The sequence below is a fragment of the Ochlerotatus camptorhynchus genome, unplaced genomic scaffold (assembly GCF_037179485.1).
Source record: "Ochlerotatus camptorhynchus isolate MF236.1 unplaced genomic scaffold, CSIRO-AGI_Acam_v1.1 ptg000802l, whole genome shotgun sequence".
Taxonomy (NCBI): domain Eukaryota; kingdom Metazoa; phylum Arthropoda; class Insecta; order Diptera; family Culicidae; genus Ochlerotatus; species Ochlerotatus camptorhynchus.
This window is the reverse complement of record NW_027041266.1, coordinates 22501-37322: the sequence shown is the minus strand read 5'-3', so window position 1 is coordinate 37322 and position 14822 is coordinate 22501. Positions and strand designations below refer to the sequence as shown.

General features: G+C 44.8%; 2 protein-coding genes across 2 annotated transcripts in view; both read right to left on the bottom strand.

Annotated features, from left to right (window-relative positions):
- Window positions 1-7610: 7610 nt before the first annotated feature.
- On the bottom strand, window positions 7611-9365 carry LOC135715091 (uncharacterized). The gene has a single exon (XM_065238502.1). The coding sequence runs from the start codon at window positions 9363-9365 to the stop codon at window positions 7611-7613; it is 1755 nt and encodes a 584-aa protein (XP_065094574.1).
- A 156-nt stretch (window positions 9366-9521) lies between these two features.
- LOC135715093 (uncharacterized) overlaps window positions 9522-14822 on the bottom strand; it is a 6947-nt gene continuing 1646 nt past the window's right edge. The window contains exons 1-2 of the mRNA XM_065238504.1: window positions 11177-14822; window positions 9522-11117 (exon numbers count right to left, since the gene is read on the bottom strand). The exon at window positions 11177-14822 is cut by the window's right edge and continues 1646 nt beyond it. Coding sequence (XP_065094576.1) covers window positions 11732-14822 — 3091 coding nt within the window. The 3' untranslated portion in view covers window positions 9522-11117; window positions 11177-11731. The remainder of the gene's footprint in view (window positions 11118-11176) is intronic.

Below are 14822 nucleotides of genomic sequence, written 5' to 3'. Positions count from 1 at the left end.
CCTTTACACGCGAACCAAAGTACGCCTACGCAAACCAACAACATCATCGCATAGGGGCAACTATCACCTTTCCGAAAGTGGTATTGGTTTGCGTGGGCGTACTTTAGTTCGCGTGTAAAGGGCCTTAGAATGTTTGTTTTCATTCCACATCGAACGCTCGACTGTTTCGGTCAAGTATTGCTTGCACTCCGTAATCGGTACTAGTTTTTTTTCCTCTATTGAGGTTTTTTTTTCAATCCGCTTTCATACTGAGTGGTGTTGTAGTATACAACAGTGCAGTGAGCATCGCGGAATTGTAATTGCCGCTCAATCGTTCGAGAAAGGAAGCAGTCATTTCCGGCCGAGTCCGGCAGATGAGCTGTACATCTCTAACCAACAAGTTTCATCGCATCACGAAACGGCAAACTCAAGGTCATCGAGTTCACCAGCCGGCGAGCCAGCCGGTGCTTTGTTGCAAACACTCGAGGGCAACAATAGAACGATCATCACCATCATTCTCACATCAGGATAGATCATCGTCATCAGCCACACTCCGTGCGCTTGTGTGGAGAGTTAAGTAACAAACGGTTATCTTCCGTTCTCCGCAACCTGATTAATCTCCATACAGTGTTGATTAACTTTTCTGACACCTTTTTGTTTTTTCCTGAAAAAATTTTCATTTTTTTTTTCTCTTTTTTTTCATTTACTGTTTTTTTTTGCAAACTGATTAATCTCCCTATAGTGTTGATTAACTTTCCTGGCATTATTTTTTTCCATTTTAAAGTTTTTTTTTTTTTTGCTTTGTTGGATTAAGTATTATTTTTACCGTTATATTTTTTGGATAAGTTTATTTTTTTTCTTATTTATTTTTTTTTTTTTATTTATTATTTTTTTTTCTCAACGCATATATATATATATATATATATATATATATATAAATATATATATATATATATATTTCCTTTTTTATGTCGAAATCTGTTGCGGAGGTACTTAAGACCCCGCAATGGATGAAACCAATGATGGCGGGGGTATTTCGCTAGCAGATATCTCCGATGATGAGTCTGTTAAATCTCCATCATTCGAAAATCTGCTTCTCACTGAAGAGGAAATGGATACCTCAGGGGATTCTACTTCGGACCCCAAAACGAGCACTGGAGCTTACCCAAAGGTGACGTCTAAACAACAACCTCCTTCACCCCCTGCCCCCCCTTCTCCACCATCGCCCCCTCGTCCACCTGTTCCCCCTACTCCAACCGTTCCCTTAAAAATTTCTGCGACCCCCCGCCATAAAGCTTACCCAAGCGACTCAAAAGGTCCGTGGGTTGTTTTTTTCCGGCCCAAACAAAAACCTTTGAATATTTCTCGGATTTCGAAGGATCTGACAAAACATTTTTCGGCCGTAACCGATATCTTTAAGGTAACGTCAAACAAACTGCGCGTTACCGTTGATGACCTGAAACAGGCAAACCGGATTGTTGCCTGTGAGCTTTTTTCGATCGAATATCGAGTCTACGTCCCCAGTTGTGACGTAGAAATTGAAGGAGTGGTCACCGAATCGAGTCTGACTTGTGATGATTTCCTGCAAGTCGAATCTTTCGGCATTTTCAAAAACCGTGCCCTCCCGAAAGTCAAGATACTGGACTGCATTCAACTGCAGTCAGTGTCGCACATAGGCACAAAAAAAAAGTATACCCTCTCAGATTCGTTTCGTGTGACCTTTTCAGGATCGGCATTACCTGATTACGTCACAATTGGGAAGGTTCGACTACCTGTACGCTTGTTTGTACCGAGGGTAATGAATTGCTTGAAATGCAAACAACTAGGTCACACCGCGGACTTTTGTTCCAACAAACCGCGGTGCGATCAATGTGGGGAGGAGCATATGGAGGGTCCTTGTCATGCTACCCCAAAATGCGTTTACTGTAAGGATGCTCCGCATGCTCTGAGTGATTGCCCGAAGTACAAACAGCAGGGAGAAAAACTAAAGCGGTCTTTGCAAGCTCGCTCTAAGCGCTCGTTAGCAGAAATTTTAAAAACGACCGCTTCATCTTCCCAAACCACCCCAAAAAGCAACAACACATTCCACCTCCTGCCAGATGATGATCAGGGCTCTGACTCAGAGGTGGGTGAGAGTAGTCCTTTTGTCTTTAGTGGCAACACGAGGAAGCGGTCCAAAATAAACGTCACCCAAAAACCTCGTAAGGCCTCTCGTATGGACTACCAACCTACCTTGACAAATTTAAGAGGTAGCGGAAATGTACCGAAACCCCCACCACCGGGATTTAAATCTTGTAATTTTAACAAGGACTTTCCGCCACTTCCGGGATCATCTAAAACCCCAGATATCCCAGTTTTTCAGCCAGAAAAACAGCTGAATAATCAGCAAGAACATGATGCCATGTTCACGTTTTCTGAAATTGTGGAGAGCATCTTCAATATATTCAACGTCTCTGACTCAACTCGGAACATTATTAATTTAGTGCTTCCATTCGTGAAAACTCTTTTGAAGCAACTAGCTTCTAGGTGGTCCTTCCTTGCATCGATCATATCCTTTGATGGATAATTTTCCGAATGAGGTCGGGGATATGATCTCTGTTCTTCAGTGGAACTGTAGAAGTCTTATACCGAAACTTGACACATTCAAATTTTTAGTTCACAACTCACTTTGTGATGCATTTGCTCTTTGTGAAACATGGCTTTCTTCAGACACCGATCTCCCTTTCCACGATTTTAACATTATTCGCCTTGATCGAGCAGATTCGTATGGAGGGGTGCTTCTCGGGATTCATAAGCTCCATTCCTTTCATAGAATCGATCTGCCTTCCGTGACAGGCATTGAAGTTGTCGCATGTCAGGTAAATATTCGAGGTAAAAGCCTCAGTATTGCCTCAGTATATCTTCCTCCAAGAACTGCGATTTCTCGCCAAGGTCTCTCAGATATCTGCTCAGCTTTATCTGAGCCTCGGTTGATATTAGGAGATTTTAACTCCCACGGTACAGGCTGGGGGGAACTGTACGATGACAACCGCTCAACCCTGATATACGACCTTTGCGATAACTTCAATATGACAATTCTAAACACTGGGGAAGTAACACGAGTGGCCAAACCTCCAGCAAGAGAAAGTAGATTAGACCTCTCCCTCAGTTCGAGTTCACTATCGTTGGATTGCTCGTGGAAAGTAATTCAAGATCCCTACGGTAGTGACCACTTGCCAATCAAAATTTCTATTACCAATGGTTCATCTTCCACTCGCTCGGTTGACATCGCGTACGACCTCACGAAAAACATCGACTGGCAAAAATTTGCGTCCGCGGTTCTCGGTGGTACTGATTTGGTTGACATACTCCCTCCGCTGGATGAGTACTCCTTTTTATCGCGACTTATCGTTGACTGCGCTCTTCAAGCACAGACGAAACGCGTTCCGGGTGTTTTCGTTCGCAAACGACCTCTCACTCCGTGGTGGGATAAGGATTGCACCGACGCGAACAGCGAGAAGTCCGCCGCGTTTAAACGCTTCCGCAAACACGGTAAGGTCGAGGATTTCGAGCGGTACACCGACCTCGAGAAAACTTTTAAGAGCTTGATTAAAGCCAAAAAACGCGGTTACTGGCGTCGGTTCGTCGATGGTTTGTCGAGAGAGACTTCGATGAGAACACTCTGGAATGTCGGCAGGAGAATGCGCAACGCGTCATCACCGGTCAACGAAGACAAGGAGTACTCAGACAGTTGGATATTCAGCTTCGCGCAGAAAGTTTGCCCGGATTCGGTGTCGGTTCAAACCAACGTTCGTGATAGTCCGTCGGGTAGTAACGAAATAGATTCTCCGTTTTCGATGGTGGAATTCTCACTTGCTCTCCTCTCATGTAACAACTCAGCTCCAGGAATGGATAGAATCAAGTTCAACTTGCTCAAAAATCTCCCAGACGTCGCGAAGAGACGCTTGTTGAACTTATTCAATCAATTTCTGGAGCACAACATTGTTCCGGATGATTGGAGGCAAGTAAGAGTTATCGCAATTCGAAAACCCGGTAAACCCGCGTCGGATTATAACTCGTACCGTCCCATCGCGATGCTGTCCTGTATACGGAAATTGTTGGAGAAAATGATTCTTTTTCGTCTAGACAAATGGGTCGAGTCGAATGGTTTACTTTCAGATACGCAATTTGGATTTCGGAGAGGCAAAGGAACGAGCGACTGTCTTGCGTTGCTTTCAACTGAAATTCAACTGGCCTATGCGCAAAAACAGCAAATGGGTTCAGTTTTCTTGGATATTAAGGGGGCTTTTGATTCTGTTTGTATCGATGTCCTTTCGGATAAACTCCACGATAGTGGGCTTTCACCAATTATGAACAACTATTTGAGCAACTTGTTGTCTGAGAAATATATGAGCTTTTCTCATGGAAACTCGACAACTTCACGAATTAGTTACATGGGTCTCCCCCAGGGCTCATGTTTAAGCCCCCTTCTTTATAATTTTTACGTTAAAGACATTGATGGTTGTCTTGATGAAAATTGCTCGCTAAGGCAGCTTGCAGATGACGGCGTTGTGTCCGTTATAGGGCCAAGTGCACCGGACCTGCAAGGACCATTGCAAGATACCTTAGACAATTTGTCTACTTGGGCTATGAAGCTGGGTATCGAATTCTCTCCGGAGAAAACTGAGTTGGTTGTTTTTTCTAGGAAGCATCATCCTGCACAGTTACAGCTTCAACTAAAGGGTAGAACAATCACTCAAAGTATATCTTTCAAGTATTTAGGTGTCTGGTTCGATTCCAAATGCACATGGGGAAAACATATTGCGTATCTAAAACAAAAATGCCAACAAAGAATCAATTTTCTTCGTACAATTACCGGAACTTGGTGGGGAGCACACCCGGAAGATCTTATCAGGTTGTATCGAACAACCATCTTGTCGGTTCTAGAGTACGGTAGCTTCTGCTTTCAATCCGCGGCGAAAACACATATCTTGAAGCTGCAACGAGTTCAATACCGTTGCCTCCGAATCGCGCTTGGCTGTATGCACTCGACGCATACGATGAGCCTCGAAGTACTCGCGGGTGTTCTCCCACTGACAGATCGTTTCGCTGAGCTGTCTTTCCGGTTCCTCATCCGTTGTGAAGTATTGAATCCTTTGGTAATAGAACACTTTGAGAAGCTGCTCGACCAAAATCCTCAAACAAGATTCATGAGTTTGTACTATGAGTACATGACGCTGGAGGTTGGTCCTTCTTCATTAATCTCCAATCGTGATTGCTTCCAAGCCTTCTATAGTTCCTCTGTAAATTTTGATCTGACCATGATGCAAGAAATCCATGGAATACCAGATCACCATCGGTCGATGGTTGTTCCCTCAATTTTTGCAATCAAGTACCACCATGTAAGTAACGATAAAAGATTTTTCACAGATGGGTCAACCATAAATGCTTCCACTGGATTTGGTGTATTTAATCAATTTCATAGCGCCTCCTATAAACTGCAGAAACCATGCTCCGTATACGTTGCGGAACTCGCAGCTATATTTTACGCAGTAGAGCGAATTGCCTCACTACCTTCTGACCATTATTTCATTTTTACGGATAGTCTTAGCTCATTGGAGGCTATTCGTTCAATGAGGCCGATGAAGCACTCCTCGTATTTCCTGCCTGAAATACGATCTAAACTGAGTGCTTTATCTAACTGCTCCTATACTATCACCTTAGCTTGGGTCCCATCTCATTGCTCAATTCCGGGTAATGAGAAAGCGGACTCATTGGCTAAGGTGGGCGCTATGGAAGGCGATATTTTTGAGCGACAAATCGCCTTCAACGAATTTTTCTCCATTGCTCGCCAGCAAGTCCTCATCAGTTGGCAACAAAAATGGAATGATGGTGAATTGGGAAGATGGTTACATTCTATTCTCCCACAGGTGTCGAACAAACCATGGTTCAAAGGGTTGGACATGAGCCGCGACTTTATACGCGTTATTTCAAGGCTTATGTCCAATCACTGCTCGTTAGACTCGCACTTCTATCGAATTGGGCTCTCAGGCTGCAATTTATGTGCGTGTGGCAGTGGTTATCACGATATCGAGCATGTTGTTTGGTCGTGTACCTTACACCGTGTTGCCAGATCTGAGTTATCCACATCCCTCAGGGCCCGAGGAAAACAACCCGCGATACCCGTTAGAGATGTCTTGGCGAGCCGAGACCTTGACTATTTGAATTTAATTTATGTGTTTTTAAAACGGATAGATTTGAGGATTTAGAAGTTAGTGTCATCTTGTGTTCTCCCAAGTTGTTAGCTACCCATCGGTGTACCCCCATGTTTGTCTTTTTCATCAGAGTGTCGCCTAGTTCGAGATCAAGAGCACATTGCTCTCCAAACCTTGTGTTCACAATCCCTACCCTGCCATCCATTTGTTACAATTTGTTACCCCTAACCTCGAGATAGCCGCGAGTAATCGGCCCCCGCTTTACTAACGTTAGTTTTAAGTAATTTTGTTATCTAAACAATGAATATCGGCTCCGCAAAGCTACAGCAAATGAGCCTGGAAAAATAAACGAATTATTAAAAAAAAAAAAAAAAAAAATGTTTGTTTACAAATGCTTTTGTGCCGTTATCAAATGTTATGCCTGAATTCTATTCTGTTTTAGCTTAGTTTTTATTTGCTGCTTGGACATAGTGATGTCAATAGTTCCGCAATGCAAATTATATAGGCGCATCATTCGATTGATTGGGCTATTTTTTGCATAGTTTGTTCTGTACGATTTTTCTGAAAATAAATTCCGTGTTCTAAGATATCGACAAGGTGTGTAAAAGTTTAATTGTGCGAGAATTTCTGCTGAATCTATGCGCATTGAAATAATGTCGTTGATGAAGAAAAGCATTGCAAATTGGCGGTGCTCCTTAAGTGTTTGTATATTGATGAGCATGCATCGCGCTTCATAAGATGGTAATGGAAAAGCATTCCAATTCAATTTACGTAAAGCATATAAAAGGAATTGTTTTTGGACAGATTCTATGCGTTCTTCGTGTATGGAAATGTATGGATTCCATACTAGGTGGCAGTATTCCAGAATTGGCCTTACATATGTGGTATATAATAACTTAATGGTGTATGGGTCTTTGAAATTATGAATGAACCTTTTGATGAAGCCTAGCATTCTGTTTGCTTTACTAATGATAGTATTATAATCTATCTATCTATCTATCTATCTATATATATAAAAATGAATTTCTGTCTGTCTGTCTGTCTGACCCTTATAGACTCGGAAACTACTGAACCTATTGGCGTGAAAATTTGTATACAGGGGTGTTGGGCGGTAAAAACGAATCTTTTGAATCCGTGAATTTTATTCCGGCAGATTGATCGAAATGGAAAAAATTACAAATTCTTTTGGTGATTCGTTCCGCAGTAATTAGTTTGCATAGAGCAAGATATTATGGTTATAAGTTAAGGTTTTCTTAACTTAGTATTCAAAGTATTATAAGTTAATCAAGATACTGTAGTCTAGTTCAATCGCCACGTTAGATAGTGATAGTATTTAAGTTTAACAGTATAAATTAGGTAGATTAAGGTAACACCACTTGCGAGTAGAATTAAATTTACTTTTTACTTCCTCGATTCAGCTATTGTTCTGGCTTGTTTTCATATTTTACCCGTCGACCGCTTGACTTTCATACGATCGACGATCCTCTGACCAACACACGGGTGTGGTCGCGTTGAGGTGTATGCGTCCGTCACAGTGGTAGCGGTGGGGCTGCTGGGGCTCGTCGGGCCATTGGACGTGGCGGGATTAACACTCCCTCCCGGAATGCGCCGATGGTCGTCCTGAGGCGTATGCTTGCAGACGCCTACGTCTAGCACGGCGAGCTTCACGGCTGGACGCTCATAGATACCACTAATGGTCCGGACGGTTGCGCACCTCACTTGGCCGTCGGCTCCTGGCTTTGTTGCTATTACGCGTCCCTTTAACCAGCAGTTTCGCTGAAAGTTCGGGTCCACGATGACGACGATGTCGTCGGTTTCGATGGGTTTCACTGGGCCAAACCATTTGGTTCGGCGAGTGATCGACGGCAGATAATCTCGAACCCATTGTCTCCAGAACTGGTTGGCCAAGGTCTGAGAGCGTTGCCAACAGTTCCTGAGTACCGCAGGACTGTCGTCGAAAGGTAGCCACGGCTTCAAACCGTTCGACGATCCCAGCAAGAAGTGGTTCGGTGTGAGCACCGGGGATTTGTCGTCTTCCAATGGAATGCTGGTCAGCGGTCGGGAGTTAACCACGTTTTCGACTTCTATGAGCAGGTTTTCAAGGACTTCGTACGAGAGCGTGCTGGCTGGCAGGATCTTCCCGAGGTTCTGTTTGACTGTACGGATAAGACGTTCCCACGCTCCACCCATGTGCGGGGAGGCTGGTGGATTGAAACTCCAGCTGGTGTGAGGAGTCGTGAACTCGATCATCAAGCGTTCCTGATCCAAACTCTCCATAGCGGCCTTCAGCTCCTTACTAGCGCCTCGAAAGTTAGTTCCTTGGTCACTATAGATGACCGCCGGTGTACCCCTCCTACCTATGACGTTGCGTAGAGCCATGATGCAGGAATCGGTATTTAGAGTGTGTGCAATTTGCAGGTGTATGGCGCGGATGGTCAGGCAGGTAGCTATCAACACCCAGCGTTTCTCTGTTTTACGGTTGGCGGATACCATGATCGGCCCGAAATAATCCACCCCCATATGCGTGAACGGACGAGAGTACGCAGCCAGACGTGATGGCCGCAGATCACTCATGGTCGGTGGTTGTGGAGTTGCCCTTTCGTTCATGTATTTTTGGCATTGCTTCCGGATCGTGTAGTATACGGACTTGAGGCGAGGAATCCTGTATCGCTGGCGAATCTCGTTGAGGACTGTGTTGTGGTTTTGGTGGTGATATTTGCTGTGGTAGTGAGAGACTATCAGCCGTGTGACATGGTGGTTACGAGGAAGAATGACAGGGTTGACTGCATCGTAGTCGATCAACGGGCAGGCAGCGGTACGGCCACGGACTCTCAGCACGTCGTATTCATCGAGAAACGGACGGAAGTAGGCAATAGAGCTGCACTTTGGAATCGACTTCTTCTCCGATCCAATTCGGCGATTACTGACGAGGATCGCAAGCTCGTCGACGTATTCGCAACTCTGGGCGAGGCGATAGAGAAAGTTCTCGGCCCTGTATAATTCCTGTTGCGTCAACGGTCCACCGGTTCGCTGTTTCGTCTTGACCATCTGCTTTGAGTTGCATATGTACCGGAACACGTACGCTGTACTCCGTAGTATCGTTGTCCACTTGGAGAAGTTTTGTGCTTCAACAATTGATTCGGCCGTGGAGACGTGCGTTAATAAGTGCGCACGCAGTTCCACATCCGTCATTCCACATCCGTCATTCCACATCCGTCATTCCACATCGCAGGCCAGACGGCCATTCTGCTTTAGACTGCCTCAGGAATTCCGGTCCTTGAAACCAGCGGCTGGAGGCGGTGAGTCTATTTGGTTCCTTCGTCGGCCACGTTCAGCTTCGTGGGAACCCATCGCCAAACCTTCACATCAGTCGTTTCCAGTATCTCGCTCACCCGAAATGCTACGAACTGGCTGTATCTTCTGTGATCAGAGTTCAGCCAGCATAGAACGTCTCTGGAGTCTGTCCAGAAAAGGCGTTCTGACACCCTAACGGATAGTGACTGGGCGACGCTTTTCGCTAAGCGAACTCCGAGGACACTGGCTTGAAGCTCGGAGCGGGGAATGGAAAGGAATTTCAACGGGGCAACTCTCGTTTTTACACTCACGAACGCGGTTTCGATTGCGTCTCCTTCTTCGAACCTGAGATACACTACCGCTGCGAAGCCGTTCTCACTCGCGTCAACGAACGTGTGCATTTGAACTTTGCAGTTGCTTCCTAGTGACACAGACGCTCTATAACACCGTGGAATCTGGACGTTGGTTACCTCCGGCAGAACCTTCAACCATGTCAGCCACTTCTGGAACTGTGGTTCTTCAATGGGGGTGTCCCAATCAACCGAGGATCTCCAAATCTCCTGCAGCAGTACTTTCAGCCCGCATAATCGTAAACAATAAAGGGATGATTCACAGTATCATTATGTACCATAAATAAGTATATATGTACGATTCTAGTCAGCGTGTATAAAAATGATAAGCATACAATACCATAAATTGTCCTTAGGATACCATATATTGTATTATGCAAAACAACTATATGGGATAAAGGCGGTTAAGTATAATTACCATTCAATAAGGTTGATATTTCAGAACAAAATTTCAGGTGTAATACAAGACATATAGCTCTTGTATAATCAACTTTAAAATCATAGAACTATATGTCATAACATTCTGGAATATTTGGATTATTAAATTTGGTTTTAAAAAGGAAAGTAAACGTTATACTGTGTTAATAGTTCATTTAGGTAATTTAACATTATGGTGTATTTTCGTGTTATATTCAAACGATTAAATTCGATAAGCACTTACTATATTCCATATAGTTCGTATTTATTCCTTTTTCTTGGATCAGGGATTATGACTGACCTTAATCTTACAACTACTGACAGCATGATACCATTATTTAAGTGAACTGCTAGTATAGTGGTACCATGTTGACAGTAAATGTGAGATCGAATTCAGCCTTAGGCTAACGATTCAGTTTTGTGTAAAAACTAATTTATTCTTAAGAAAAATCCACCTTCAATAAAACAAAACAAAAGTAAAAAAACTACCGCTTTACATTAAACGTAACAACCAATAGCAATTCATTTTCATATAACATATCAAATGGCACTATTGTGCACAGAACACGATGTATAAAACATAACATAACATAAGTATACTCGGTCCGTGCCGATCTTAACGGACCATCGCTAGTGGTTTCACACCGGTATTACCGGGTCACGGCCGCAACTGCGTAATCCACCACATCATGCCACTCGTCAATCAGCTGCAAGCACTTTCAGTACTATTTACTCAACTTGAAACGGCCACCACAAAAAAAAAACGAGTAAGGTCCCAAGAAGTCGCCGAACAGCGCCAAACGGGTGCCGAATATCTCACGGTTGCCATCCAGCAGCAGTAGCTGCCACCGATGAGGTCTTCCGGTAAAGAAATTCACAGTAACTGCAAAGGATCAATTTTGCGTAAGAAAAATGTAAGCTTATGATAGAATAGCTTTTTACCTTGTACATTTATTCACCAGCCTTGGTTGATCTTCCCGGGAGTCACTTCATACTGAAGACAACATAATTTATTGAAGACAACAATTTGTACATAATTGAATTAAGTAAAACACTTTTGTTTTACACTCTAGATTTTCAAATCAACATGGCGTGAAGCAACTGGAGCAAAACTAAAATAGGGTAAACTTGTTCACTAATACAAGTACATAAATTATTCCACTTATCATTTTATCATCATATTAGGATTCAGTAGATCCCAGTGTGCGTGTAATTTCGATCTATTGTGATTAATGGAGGATGATTAATGATAGTATTTGGATTATATACCGTATCATAACCATGTCTGTGACAGTTCAGTTAGAATATTATAGCATTTTTTGAATGAGGGTTTTCTCAAAGGGAAAATAAATACTTATCGTTGGATGGTATACCATATTTTAAGAATATGTAGTATTGACAACATAAAATGTTTTACCATACGTTACCGATAAGAGCGTACAGTAAAAGTATAAATGAATGATAACTCAAGAAGTAACGGCACGACTTAAATCATTTCTATAGTATGAACCACTTCATAAATAGTTTTTGATTATGCGGGAGGTACATGAGAAAGTGCGTAATGAAGCCAAGCGGGTCGAACATCATCATAAGCGTTCGAAGCACCTCACGTTTAGTGGGTCGACGGTCCCCGGACAGCAGGTCCTGGTCGTACCTTGGAGACACCTTGAAAGTGAAACAGTCCGTAGTCGTATTCCACCAAAGGCCTAACACCTTTTCGGTGACGTTTCCTTCTTCTCCAGCACTGAGGTTCTTTTCGTTAGTCGCTGCCGCCTGCAGGGACGCCAGTACGGTCGATGAATTGGACAGCCAATTTCGCATTTCGAAACCTCCTGCGGCATGGATGCGTTTCACGTCCTGTGCCAGCTTTACAGCTTCTTCCTCCGTTTCGACGCTGGCAAGCATGTCGCCAACATAATGCTTCCTCACAATGGCATCGACGACTTGCGGGCACTCGTGTTCGAATCGTTTCGCATTGATATTTTTAACATACTGGGCTGTCGTAGGCGAACAGCAGGCGCCAAATGTCATCACTTTCATAACATACACATCCGGCGCACCATCCTCCGCATCTTCCTTCCAGTAGAATCGCAGGCAATGCTGGTCTTCCTCCCTCATCAACACCTGGTGGAACATTTCTCGTAGGTCCCCGCATACCGCGACTCGAAACTCCCGGAACTGAATCAAGACTAACAGTAGAGACATCAATTGATCGGGTCCTTTCAGTAAAACCGAGTTCAAGGAGATTCCTTGGACGGTAGCTGCTGCATCCCAAACCAACCTCAATTTTCCTGGTTTGTTGGGATTATAGACCGGAAACACTGGCAGATACAACTCACGCGGTTGACGATGCCTCAGTTCATCTCCGGTCAGTTTCCGGACATACCCTTTCTGGACGTACTCGGCCATTTTTGCACGTAGTGCCTCCGCCAATCCTTCGTCCTTCTTCATCCGCCGCTCTAAACACTCCCATCTCCTGAGAGCCATAGCTTTACTATCGGGAAGCCGCACTGCGTCATACTTCCAAAGAAGGCCTGATTCATAGCGGCCGTCCTTGGGTAGTGTCACCACTTCCAGAATTTCCATAGCACTCTGGTCGTCTACGGAGAGCGGTAACTTGTCAGGCTTAGAGATGCCCATGCTATCGAGAGTGAAGTAGTTTTTCATTGCTGCATGGAGACTTTCGTCAGAACCTTCGTTGCACTCGCACGCTTGTACAGCGTGGTAGTTTACATGATTTCTGAGATGATTGGACGAACAGCTCCCGTACACGATCCATCCTAGACGGGTTTTGACGGGAATCGGTTCGGATGGTTTTCCTTCGCGACTCTTGAGCGCATGCCCAAGTTGCGCGTTATCCAGTCCAATCAGGATTCGCGGACTTACTTCAGTGTAGGAATCGAAGGGGATCCCAGTGAGATGACTATACTGACTCTGCATTTCCGAAGCTATCAGGGTTTGTGGCCGGAGTTTCAGCTCATGTATAGTCCGAACATCCGCCAGTTTGTACTTTTGGGATGTATTTCTCACAGAAGAGATGACCACCTCTACCTTTTGAGATTCGTTCTCCATTCTTCTGCTACCACCTGTCCATTTCAAACAGAGTGCTTTGTTTGGTCCTTGTAACCCAAGCTCCTGTGCAAGAGAATGCTCCATGAGGGTTAGCTCGGACCCATCATCGATGAAAGCGTACGTCTGAATCATCTTCGACGGACCGTGGAGCACAACTGGAACAATCCGGAATAGCACGTCGTTTGTCTGCGCTTGATGAACGTTACAACTGGTGTTCGTAGCAGCTTCCACCCGGGAGCCGTTTCTGGAGGCTTCGGTTCTCTCGGAGTGAAGCAAAGGGTGGTGCAGGTAGGTACATTCTCTAACTCCACATTTACTTTGCTGTCTGCAGGTGCCGTTGTGTTTGCGAAGACACTTACGGCACAGCTTCGCTTCCCGTATTACTGCCCACTTCGACTCGTAGCTCAGCTCGACGAACCTTTTGCACTTAGCAAGTGACGGACAAGAACCTTTGCATACAAGGCATTCCTTTAGAGAATCTCTCGATTGGGTACGCGTATCTTTAGCTGGAGCTGCAGAGAATCCGGATCGATCGTTGCTAGTTTCGGTGTGGACGTTGATGAATCCATCTTTCTTGTTGACTCGACTTCGTGGAGCGTTGATGGACGTCTGCATGACTGCGCTTGCATCCTCCGCCATGGAGTATAACCAGGTACTGAAGTCCACGAGATTTGTGGCCGGATTGCCTCTAGTGTATTTCGCCCAGTCCAGCTTCAGCATCGACGGTAATCGATGTTCCAACTCGAGCTTGAGTGAGGCGTTGTACACGAAGTCCTGTACCCCACAGGCTTCTATCGTTGCTACTAAATTTTCGACAGTGAGCGCAAAGTAGACCAGACTCTCTGTACGATCGATCTCCGGGGGTGGTTCTGAATGAATTTTCCTTATCGCTGCTTGAACGATCGCTTCTGGACTGCCGTAGAGCATCTTCAGTGTTGTAAGGACACCATACACGTTGGAAGGATGTAGCAACCAACATCTTACAGCATCCAGTGCCTTTCCTTTTAGGCACTTACGTAGACGAAGCATGTTCTCTTCATTGGAAAAGCCACACATCTGTGTTGATGAGGTGAACATCGAGAAGAAAAGTGGCCAGTCCTCGGGGTTTCCATAGAATTCAGGCAAGTCCTTAGATACTGCTTGTCTGGCGGCCATCTGGCTTCGGTTGAGGATACATATGGTCTCCTCGACAGGAATTGGTTCAGGTTCCATTGCCGTGAGCGTTGGACCGGTCACTGATGGTCGAGGGGGAAACTGCGGTCTTAACATGGATGCCGGGAACGTAGAGTAACGCTGAGAGGTAGGATCCGTTGGACGAAGCCGCGTCTGTGGCGTAGAACGTTGTTCGGGAGCGAAATCTGGTATGGTGTTACGCCGCCCTCCTTGCGAACGATGTTGCTGTCCTACTTGTCGTTGGTCGACCACTACTGACTGATCGGCGAGTCCAGGTGGAAACCTCGGTTCTTCCGAAAGATTCTCTTCTTCGACTCCAGAGTCTTGAACTACTCCGCCGCGT